The sequence below is a fragment of the Sinocyclocheilus rhinocerous genome, unplaced genomic scaffold (genome assembly GCF_001515625.1).
Source record: "Sinocyclocheilus rhinocerous isolate Xijiao unplaced genomic scaffold, SAMN03320098_v1.1 scaffold2360, whole genome shotgun sequence".
NCBI classification, from domain to species: Eukaryota; Metazoa; Chordata; class Actinopteri; order Cypriniformes; family Cyprinidae; genus Sinocyclocheilus; species Sinocyclocheilus rhinocerous.
In genome coordinates, this window is record NW_015630061.1 from 89541 (window position 1) to 101611 (window position 12071).

Genomic DNA, 12071 nt, shown 5'->3' on the forward strand with positions numbered 1-12071 from the left:
ATTATAATTTTTAAATTATTATAAACTTTTAATATTTTAATATTTACTGAAAAATAGACATCTCTTTTACATGTATAAAATAAATAACATAATATTTAATATTAAATCTCAATTTAATGAAATAGAAATTTCTTTCTAACATGTATATAAAGAATTCCAAAAATCAATTTTTTTTCTGTTATCAGGATAAATAACCAATCCTTCATGTAAACGGTTATAATTTCATTGTTTATTTGAAGGCATCAAATCAGAACATGTTTGTGCTGCATATTAAAGATTTTTAAAGAAAATGTAACATTTTAAAGAAAATGTAACAAAATGGAAAATGTATTATTATTTTATATACAGTGGGTACGGAAAGTATTCAGACCCCCTTAAATTTTTCACTCTTTGTTATATTGTAGCCATTTGCTAAAATCATTTAAGTTGATTTTTTTTCCTCATTAATGTACACACAGAACCCCATGTGGACAGAAACACACAGAATTGTTGACATTTTTGCAGATTTATTAAAAAAGAAAAACTGAAATATCACATGGTCCTAAGTATTCAGGCCCTTTGCTGTGACACTCATATATTTAACTCAGGTGTTGTCCATTTCTTCTGATCATCCTTGAGATGGTTCTACACCTTCATTTGAGTCCAGCTGTGTTTGATTATACTGACTGGACTTGATTAGGAAAGCCACACACCTGTCTATATAAGACCTTACAGCTCACAGTGCATGTCAGAGCAAATGAGAATCATGAGGTCAAAGGAACTGCCTGAAGAGCTCAGAGACAGAATTGTACCCACTGTGTATATATATATATATAGCCTAGCTTTATGATGTTTTTCTCCACTGGCAGAAGCGCTGCTGGTGCGTGATGTGATATGAAGACCATGTGAATCCTCATGTTCTGTTGTTTGCTGCTTTTGTAAAATTAATCCCCGGGAAACAAATGTTAGTATGTTTAATGGGTCACAGGTAGGGATGTAACGATTCACTCAACTCATGATTTGGTTCGATGCACGATTTATTTATTTTTTTAACAAAATGAGATTTAAGACAAATTATAAATTAAATGCGTCCTTTTATTATTGCTTGGACAAAATACTGTACGTTTCTTTGTGAAATTGAAATATAACACTATAATAATATACTAATATAGCACTTGCATGCATTTGCTCTTTTGTTGGTTTTGATTGCTTCTATTGTCCTCATTTGTAAATCGCTTCGGACAAAAGCACCTGCTAAATGACTAAATTTAAATATAATGTAAATGTAAATAACAAAACTAAATTGAAAATTTAAAACAAGCCCCAAATAAAATAAATCTCTTCATATAAACAAACTAAGGCTTTGTCTGTGCTCTTTCCATTTAAAATTAGAGGCAACCACTGCATTTTAATCACGATCCATGAAACAGCGCTTAGAGAGTATACCTACTCAGCTACAGCAAAAATGACGTGCATATTGAGGAAACGATGGATGGTTTTCAAGCGAAAGTCAAGTAAAAGACCGCTTCTTAAACCAGAGAAGGTGAACCTGCTGGTATTATTGTGGGGAAAAAACATGCAGTTTTACTTTAGTTTTACTTTTCTTTTTGTTTTCATTTTTGAAAAACGTATCTTTGCTGTTTACCTCACATAACGCTATGGTTTTTGTTAATAAACGTTTTGTAAGCTAGTTTGTCATTGTATCTTACTGATTTATTGTTGTTGTGCTTTTTGATTAAGAATAACAAAGAATCCATCTTTTGTTTTAGTCTTAAAAAATGGAAGGTGTGTAGATGTATGCAAGCAAAACAGTGACAACAAGATCGTGAATTCGAAAGTGAAAGCATCCGAAGCCTGCGGTATAACACAGCAAAAGAGAAACTCACATTCACATAATTCAAATCAAATCACAAATAATACTACTGATGATAAAGAACGGGTTGAATGTTAACAACTTTCGTTTCCATATAACTAACTATGATATTTTCAACCGGCTCGCGGTTAGTCGTTACATCCCTCCTTTCTAATTTTATTCAATTCTAATTTAAAATAATCTTGTCGGTTAACGGTTAATAATCGGTTAACGTATGACGTATTGGACCAGACACATAATCTATGGCTAATCGGATCAGATTATCATCTATATTATCTATCCCTGGTTGTTTCTTTACAGACAGATTTTATTAGCCTTTTCACAGTTTCTTCTCCCAATTCACCAAACTCAAAATAACAGTTCTTATCTCTCATATAGTTCTTTATATTAAGAATTGAAGAGGTATTTTCTGTCACATATGATATTTCTTTCCTCAAATTCTGTATCTTCCTGCTAAAATAATCATTCAAATAATTAGCAATTTCTTCAGGTTTTGTCATATAAGTACCTTCACAGTCAATTGAAGCAGGTTGTGAGGACTTCTGTCTTCCCATTATATTATTTAATACCTTCCAAAGCTTCTTCCCATCTTTCTTCTTACTACTTAACTGTAATGTATAATATTGTTTCTTTTTCTTTTTATTAAGACCTGTGACATAATTTCTCAATTTACAATATTTCTGTCTATCCGTTACACTACCAGTTTTTTTTGCTTTTTCCAAAGCCTCGTCTCTCTGAGCCATATAGTCCTTTAGTTCGCTTTCAATCCAGGATGCTCTACAATCCTTTATAATTAATTTCTTAACAGGCGCATGATTATCAATAACTGGCTGAAATTTTCTAATGAATAATTCAAGTGCATTATTTGGTTCTTCTACATCATAAATCTCTGACCACTTTACATTACTAATATCCCTCAAGAAAGCTTCCTGGGAAAACCTCCTATATGACCTTTTAAACACAATTCTTTGCTTAGCTTTGGAAATTTTGTTTTTCCTTGCAATCACAACTATATTATGATCACTAAAACCTACTTGAACTGAAATTGCTGCCGTATACAAATCTTCATTGCTCAAATAAATATGATCTATACAAGATGACGTGGACTTGCCCTTATTATTTATGCTTATTCTCGTTGGTTGTCTAACCGTCTGTTTCAATTTATATTTACCAATTGATTCTTTAAAAAGCACTCATGTACTAACCAATTAATATTAAGATCACCTAAAAAAAACAACTTCTATATTTAATTCACATACCTTATTCAGCATCTCACCCATGTCTTCCAAATATTTATGGTTTGAACCTGGTGGCCTATAACAACATCCTACTAAACTTGGCTTGACATGAGGTAAATTACCTTGCAGCCATAGAACCTCCACTTCATTACACATGATATCATTCCTTACTCTTACAGAAATATGATTCTGCACATAAAAGGCAACACCTCCACCGTACTTATTTCTATCTCTTCTATATAAATTATATCCTCTTATTAGGATATAACAGCATTATCATCAAATGTCTCATCCAAATGAGTTTCAGATATAGCAACAATATTAATTGTGTTTGATAGCAACAAATCAGCAACTTCATATACTTTGTTCCTCAAACTACAAATATTAAAATGAGCAAACTTTACATATTTTTTTGGCAATAAAACGGCAATAGACACAATATACAGCACATCACATCACGTCACACCTTGATCCTTGTCACATCCTCACATGTTCTCCTTTGCTTGCCTCTTATGAACAATGAGTTTATCGTACCTTAAGAAAGCAATGTCCCCTCTTTCTCTTGCAGCTTTCATTTTAGGAATCAGTTCCTTTCTCCTCTTTCGAACCGATTCAGGATAGTCCTCGTTTATAAAAATATTCGAACCCTTCAGCTTTCTCGCGTTGGCCATCACTCGATCTCTGTGCTTGATTCTTAAAAAAGACACCATTGTTGGTCGAGGTCGACTCCGGATTTCATCCTGTACTTTAAGAGCTTTTCCAACTCGTTGAACTTTCTGTATACCGATGTTGAGTGGGTCCAAATCCAATTTATCCTTAAAAAGAGCCAGCACCTTCTCTGAAAATGAAATCATAAAATGCGACTTATACGCGACTTATGTTTTTTTTTCTTTTCCCTAAAAAACACAAATTTTTATGTGCGTAGCGTATTTTAACCATGCAGCAAACCTTTTTAAATATTTTGGTAAATTACTGAAAAAAATAACTAAATAAATAAATGACTTTTTAAACCGTTTAACTGATTGTATTAATCGATCAAAATTATTACGGTCGGTTAGGTTAACCGGTTAAAATGAGCATCCCTACTCCAGACCTTTTACCTGCTTAATTGATGTAGAAATAATGAAGGAATAGCCCACACCCGTCCATGAAACAGCTTTTGAGTCAACTGTCCAATTACTTATGGTCCCTTGAAAAAGTGGGGGAGGTACATATTAAAGAGCTGTAATTCCTTAACCTTTAACCTCCAATTTTGATGTGAATACCCTCAAATTAAAGGTCAGAGTGTGCACTTTAAGCCCATATTCATTATATAACTCTAACTTGAATATGTTTTGGTCAGCAGCTAAAATAATAAAAATTGTGTCTGCGTCCAAATACATATGGAACTAACTGTATACAAAAGTGACCCACACATACAGTATCTACTCGATCTGAAGCTGACAGACTTGTCTCTCTCTTCTCTCCCCAGAATAAGAACAATTTAGCTGCGTGTTGCGAGTACCTGACCAAGGTGAGTCCTGGTTTCTTGTATAGCGAAGGCAGCCAGAGTTCGACAGATCTTCGCAATCACATGACCCAGCTCAACCTCGGCATCTCTCAGAATACCCATGGCGCCGTGCAGCGAGATGTAATGAGGATGAATGGCAGCAGGACTGTCACCCCCAGCGCAAGCGATGGGCCTTTGACCGTGCCATCCCCTCTCTCCGAGTTCTACCAGCCCGAAACGCCGTCTGTGATGACACACACGCCCGCGAGCCTCGGCGCCTTCGCCACCATGGAGTCCACTCGCAAGCCACAGCCTCCTCAGCACCTGGGCCTTTACCAGGTCGGGGGCAAAGGTCACGGACCGCCTCCCACCCCGCGCTTCAACCCGATCACGGTGACGCTTGCGCCCAATACCGGCCGCAACACGCCGACCTCCCTGCACATCCATGGAGGGCCTCAGTCGGGCCTGAACAGCCCAAACTCCATCTACATCCGGCCGTACGTGACCCAGCCGGGCTCCACGCGACAGGTGCAGGGCCGAGCTCAGTACAGCCCCACCTCGCAGCCTGCTCAGCAGATCTACCAGATCAGCCACCCTGCAGCTTCCCAGAGCTCCTGGACCGGCAGCCAGCATCAGACCTCGCACGTGTACATGCCCATCAGCTCGCCCACCAACACCCAGGCGCCCTCCATTCCCTCGGCCGTGGCTTTACAGGCCGCTTCCTCCACACCCTCACCTTCCTCCAGCTCGTCCTCCTTCAGCCAGTACAACATCCAGAACATCTCCACCGGGCCGCGGAAGAATCAGATCGAGATAAAGCTGGAGTCTCCGCAGAGGATGTCCGGAGGGTCAACGGCGACACTCCTGCGCTCCAGCTCTGCGCCGCGAGCCGCCTGTAGCTCTACGTCTTCGTCCTGTCCAGCGTCGTCTTCGCTGGCTGCGTCCGCGGGTCCCTCCACTCCCATCTCGATCGGCGGCGCTGGGCTGAGTCGCAGCCAGCCCACGGTGTACATCTCCCCGTCCCCGCCCGCTGCAGACGACTGTGCCCTCGTTCCCAACGCCCCTCGCTCGCAGCCCAAGTTCTACATCTCTGCGAATGCATCGGCCGACGACGGAGGGGCGAGGAATCCGCCGACGGTCTATATCTCGGCCAATCCCGCGCTACAGGGCTCCGCCGGTCTGCGAGCTTTGGGGAGCCAGGTGAGCATGGGCCCTGCATACATACACCACCACCCGCCCAAATCCCGTCCCTCTGTGGGAGCTGGAGGCACGGCCACGTCTCCTCGCGTGGTGGTGACGCAGCCCAACACCAAATACACCTTCAAAATCACTGTCTCCCCCAATAAACCTCCGGCTGTGTCTCCTGGGGTGGTGTCGCCCACGTTTGAGCCGACTAACCTGCTCAGTCTACCGGGCGATCACCATTACGCGGAGCCGGATCCGCTGTACCAGTCCGACCCGCTCTCACCTCACCAGGACAAAAGCTCGGAGCAGCACAGACTCAGCATGGGTGCGGACGATGCTGCGTACACACAAGGTACGTTCGTCAGTGAGGGCGAGCACTTTCTCCTGCTCTGGTGTTTTGTTGATTGTGTTTTACGATGCCTTCCGTTCGGATTTAAAGGAGTAGTTCACTCCAGAATGAAAATTTCCTGATAATTCACCCCCATGTCATCCGAGATGGTCATGTCTGTCTTTCTTCAGTCTCGAAAAAATTGAGGTTTGAGGAAATTAAGGAAAACATTCCAGAATTTTTCTCTATATAGTGGACTTCAATGGTGGCCAACGGGTTGAAGGTCAAAAATTGCAGCTTCAAAGGGCTCTAAACGATCCCAGCCGAGGAATAAGGGTCTTATCTATCCAAACGATTGCTCATTTTCTAAAAAAAATTTTTGCTTTTAACCACAAATGCTCGTCTTGCACTAGCTTGACCTCACGCGTTATGCAGTGTTGGAAAGGTCATGCGGTGACGTAGGCGGAAACACCGACCCATTGTTTACAAAGTGAACATGCAAAGAAGTCAAACACCCTTGAAGTTGGAGGAGAAAATTAGATTTTCACCCTACCCTACCGTTTTGAACCGAAGTACACAGACAAAGAACTAACCGTACGTGACTTTTCCAACGTGATTTCTTAATGCGCATCACAGAGCTAGTGCAAGATGATCATTTGTGGTTAAAAAGTACATGCATTTTAATTTTTTTTAGAAAATGAGCAATCGTTTGGCAAGTTAAGACCCATATTCCTTGGCTGGGATCATTTAGACCCATTTGAAGCTGCAATTTGGACCTTCAACCCAGTGACCACCATTAAAGTCCACTGGAGAAAAATCCTGGAATGTTTTCCTCAAAAAACTTAATTTCTTTGTGACTGAAGAAACAAAGACATGAACATCATGGATGACATGGGGGTGAGTAAACTATTGGAAAATTTTCATTCTGGAAGTAAACAAATCCTTTAATACATTATTTGATTATCTTTTTGTAGGATATTTTTACATTTAAGATATTTAAGATTTCTAAACTAGAACTGTCCTCACCACCACCCTAGGCTATTTCAGATATTTACCTTTTTTGATCCTTCTGATTTTAGGTTGCTAGACATTAAAGCAAATAAGTACCGAAAATAGACGCATGGTCCATCTGATCTGCTCATAGTGTTCATTAGAAAAAATGTAATTGTGTTAAAGTCCCCCTGTGGTGAACATCAAGTTTTTTTAATGTTGTTTATTTGTCTATGTAGTGTTTTTAATATGCTTTTAGACAAACCATGTGCCAATCCATTTATCAACACCATTGCTGAGTATTTTCTCCTTAAAACTGTAGTTTCCCAAAGGCAGTCACAGAAACGCGGTTTGAAACAGCCTTTTTTTTGCTACGTCACAAAACTCAATAACCAATTAGCATATCATTAACTGTGCTGCAAAGCAGAGGGACTAGTGAGAAGGCAGCCAGGTTATTCCGGTAACAGTTATATTTTTTCTGTAGATGTTTCGCTAACTGTTAATATTTCCCCTGATACAGCAAATAATCTTTCTTCTGCTTTCACCTCTTTCTCTGTATATTAGCCTATATTGAGAATAATGCCAGAGATATGTTCACAAGCACTTGTGTCCCATATAGAAAGCAGCCTTTCTAGTGTGAGGCATGCTATATATTTTATGTTGTAAAACTTTAAAATACCGATAACCCAGACATGCTTAGAAAAACTGCAGTCGTAAACGGAGTACTGTGTTGTTAACTTCCAGCTGGAGATGAAAGCCAAGCTCCTTATGCGTGTGTGTGATGAGGCAAGGGTGTAGAGTTGCATTCAAACTATTTTAAGGCATGAGAAAATTATTTTTACAAGAAAAAACATTTAAATATGTCATTTTGATGATCAAAGATGAGTTTTAAAGGATAACATTTTTGACTACAGGGGGACTTTAAATTCTGATACAGCAAATAATCTTTCTTCTGCTTTCACCTCTTTCTCTGTATATTAGCCTATATTGAGAATAATGCCAGAGATATGTTCACAAGCACTTGTGTCCCATATAGAAAGCAGCCTTTCTAGTGTGAGGCATGCTATATATTTTATGTTGTAAAACTTTAAAATACCGATAACCCAGACATGCTTAGAAAAACTGCAGTCGTAAACGGAGTACTGTGTTGTTAACTTCCAGCTGGAGATGAAAGCCAAGCTCCTTATGCGTGTGTGTGAAATGTAATGAACAGTGTTGTGTTTGCCTTATATAGCCCATATGACACCTAAAGGCCGTGTCACACTGGGTGCAATGTGAAAAAGCAAGGCAAATTGCCACCGAACGGTGCTTTCGCATCGAACGCGAAACGATTGATCGCCTTCTGCTAATTCACGCCTGCACGCTAGGTGGCACCGACCAACAATGCATTTTTCCTCAGATATGTATCTCGTATATGGATTTAACATCTTCTGCTGCTCCATATACAGCCTTAAATTAAGATAAATAAAGCTTGGTTCTACACCGGAAACACAAACTATCTATAATGCTTACAAGAATACATCCTAAAATGTAATTAGAGGTACAATTTGCATCAAGCAACATTTGAAAATGTATGTAATTAATGTATTTGCTTAAAACCCACTTTAAACCATCATCTAGTGCTTGGAATAACTTCTGACTGTGATCTATAGTTGATTTTGATTCTATAATAGGCAGACATGCACTCTTTGTATGTTTAATGACGCTACACTGCTTATCATTTGTCAACATCCTTTTCTTGTTATAAAAATACCATGAGCTGCACACAAAACACATGCAGAAAATATATCGTCGTAATCTTATGTCTATTTGTTTTCATATTTCATGTGTAGAAAAATGTTTCACTCAATATTTTTTTTTTTAGTACGGAAGATCTGTAGCAGTGATCCTCAAATCTGGCTCGCGAGATCCACAGTGAACGAGATAAATGCAGCCTGCATGACCGGTGTCTGAAGCACGTGTGAAACAACGCCAATCCATTGGTTCACCTGGCCCATGACGTCATAGACGGGATGCCCGGAAGTATAAAAGGGCACCTGCTGAATACGTCATCCACTTAGATGTCTGAAGGAGACGTAAACAGGCAGGCCGTAGGCATGCGTAACCCGAGACGTTCCCCTTCTAGGGATTTCCACGCTGTGCCCCCTAGGGGGCATATTGGGAACGAAATCCAACCATGTCGTGCCGAGGTGCATGCCTGTCCACCTGGTGGGGGGAGCACCAAGGAAGTGACAGACATAAACAAAGCCTTTCCTCAGAAAGGGGCCATGCCACTGCGCCACGGGCCGCTCACACAATTTGTCAGAAATGGGGAACCCGATTAGATCAAGGGGAACATCCCACTCAAGTTAAGAGCACAACTATCCTCAGATAGCTATGCTATGTGAGCCATATAAGCCTGGATACACAAGACCACTGAAGAGACTAACTAGAAAGCCACTAGAGGAGCTCAAAGATAGCTACTTAAATCCCAGTAAGGAGAAATAGCTGCAGAGCAAGAACACAGCTATCCTCAGATAGCTATGTCTGAGCCATATAAGCCTGGATACACAAGACCACTGAAGAGACTAACTAGAAAGCCACTAGAGGAGCTCAAAGATAGCTACTTAAATCCCAGTAAGGAGAAATAGCTGCAGAGCAAGAACACAGCTATCCTCAGATAGCTATGTCATATAGGTCTTAAGAAGGCTTGTAGACCAGAATAACCATACACAGCTAGCCTAGATAGCCAGGCAAAACCTTCCTGCAAAGCTGCCCAGACCATAGAGAGTGGGCTATCTACTTACAACCCTAGCAGGGGAGATAGCACTGTCAAGGCAAGGGCTCTAGGAGACCACTACTTAAAACCCTAGGCAGGGGAGCAATCACTGAGCTATCACATAGCTATCCTCAGTTAGCTAGGCTCTAGGAAAGGGGATCACTCCAGGAGAGGGCTCACCAGAACTGCCAGTAAGACACAGCTCACCTCAGATAGCTGTATTCAAGTAAGCCCATCCTGCCATAACAATGGCTGAAATATAACCATCCTCAGATGGCTATGCTAAGGAGGTTCCCAGTCCATGTCAGTCCCACAGTAGGCAACGAAACACCGTGTCATTGACCAGGAGCTCACAAGAGGGAGATCCGGGCCATCAGTAAATGATTTGTTAAGAGCGAACACATAAACATCATTAGTCCGAGATCAAAGCCTGATGTAAGCTGTGGCCAAAACACTAGAGGGCTGGACACACCTATCCTCGAATAGCAGTTCCCTCAGATAAGGCTGAAGATCGCCCAGACCACAGAAGTGGGCCATCTACTTAAAAGGGGAGATAGCACAGTCCATGCAAGGGGCTCTTGGAGACCCCTATTTAAAAACCCTAAAAACGGGAGCAGTCTCTGAGCTGGAACACAGCTATCCTTGAATAGCAGATTCCTAGACAAAGACTTCAGCGCTTAATCGAGAGAACTTGTGCCAAGGGGAACCCAAGCCAGGCTAGAACATAGCTGCCCTCAGACCGCCATATTCCAGAGCAAAATAAGCTTGAACTGGAGCATAACCATCTGCAGACAGCTACACTCTGAGTAGGGACTGTTTACTTAAGCTCTGAAGAGGGGGAGCAGTGTACTCAGCCCAAACCCACTAAGCGGGATTCAGAGGGACCACCCACTTAAAACTACCCAGACGCCTGGGGAGGCAGCCCACTCCTAAACCCATCCGGATTAACTCCGGAAGAGAAATTCCCCATAACCACTCTAGGTGCTGAAACACCCTGGGAGAGAAAGCTTGCAAGTCTCTCTCCACAGAGTATTTAAATATATTCACGCCCAGCGAGGCTCTCCACACACAATAACATGCATATTAGAGAGGCACGGCCGAGCTGAATATAGCTCCGCCCACGATCTCGCAGCAGCAGGCTGAAACGACTCCATGGTCACACTTCGTCATAACAACCCAATAGTATCTGTGGCATCTGACACATAACGCATAGATCGTGTGTGTCCTCAAGTGTCAGAAACCTCGGGCACGGAGGCACACACTTTCCACAGCGCTCATCTGCCTTGGTCTCTCACACGCACTTCAAACAGATGGCTCCTGAAGACTGCAAAGTTGGTGACGTATTCAGCAGGTGCCCTTTTATACTTCCGGGCATCCCGTCTATGACGTCATGGGCCAGGTGAACCAATGGATTGGCGTTGTTTCACATGTGCTTTAGACACCGGCCATGCAGGCTGCATTTCCCAATGTGCCCTCTAGTTCCCTAGAAGGGGAATCCTTGCTTTTTCAGGCTGCGAATGATCGTGAATAGCCCTATAGGGATCTATTGTTTCGATTCAAAAGCGTCATTGCGCCGAATTTTCAGTGTGAAAAGGCCTTAACTCTAACAGTTGTCCAGTAACACTTAATTTTCATTTATTTCTTAAGCTCCTAGCAGACACTTCAGATGATATTTACATTTACATTTAGTCTTTTAGCAGGTGCTTTTATCCAAAGCGACTTACAAATGAGGACAATAGAAGCAATCAAATCTAACAAAAGAGCAATGATATGCAAGTGCTATAACAAGTCTCAGTTAGCTTAACGCAGCAAGGTTGTTTTTTTTTTTTAAAGAATAGAGCAACAAGCTAGTGTTAGGGTGCTTTCACACCTGTAGATCGATTGCTTTGTTCCGAAACAGGGATTACAATTATTACAGTGTTGCTTTTTATTCTTGGTGCGGTTCGCTTTCACACTGCAAAGTTTCTAAACGGACCAAATTTGTTAATACAAGTCACGCGTGAGTAAACCGTTCTCTCATTGGTCAAAGTTCCACGGTTTATTTTCCGGGATTCCACTGAGCGGTCATCCGTCAGGAGGGAACGATAACAGCTTTATTTTTTGTAGCTGTCCTTATATTAATTTATCATTTTGAGCAGGAGTCCAGGATTCATCGGGAAAACATTTTTAAAATGCACCTACTAGGAAGAAGAGCAATAAGACGGCATTATAAAATGAAAAAGTGCGCTTTT

At 41.3% G+C, this 12071-nt stretch overlaps 1 protein-coding gene across 6 annotated transcripts in view; it reads left to right on the forward strand.

The window, feature by feature from the left end:
- tab2 (TGF-beta activated kinase 1 (MAP3K7) binding protein 2) overlaps window positions 1–12071 on the forward strand; it is a 48505-nt gene that overhangs the window by 30279 nt on the left and 6155 nt on the right. For all 6 annotated transcript variants that reach the window (XM_016552162.1, XM_016552164.1, XM_016552159.1 and 3 more), the window contains exon 3: window positions 4562–6116. In XM_016552162.1, coding sequence (XP_016407648.1) covers window positions 4562–6116 — 1555 coding nt within the window. The remainder of the gene's footprint in view (window positions 1–4561; window positions 6117–12071) is intronic.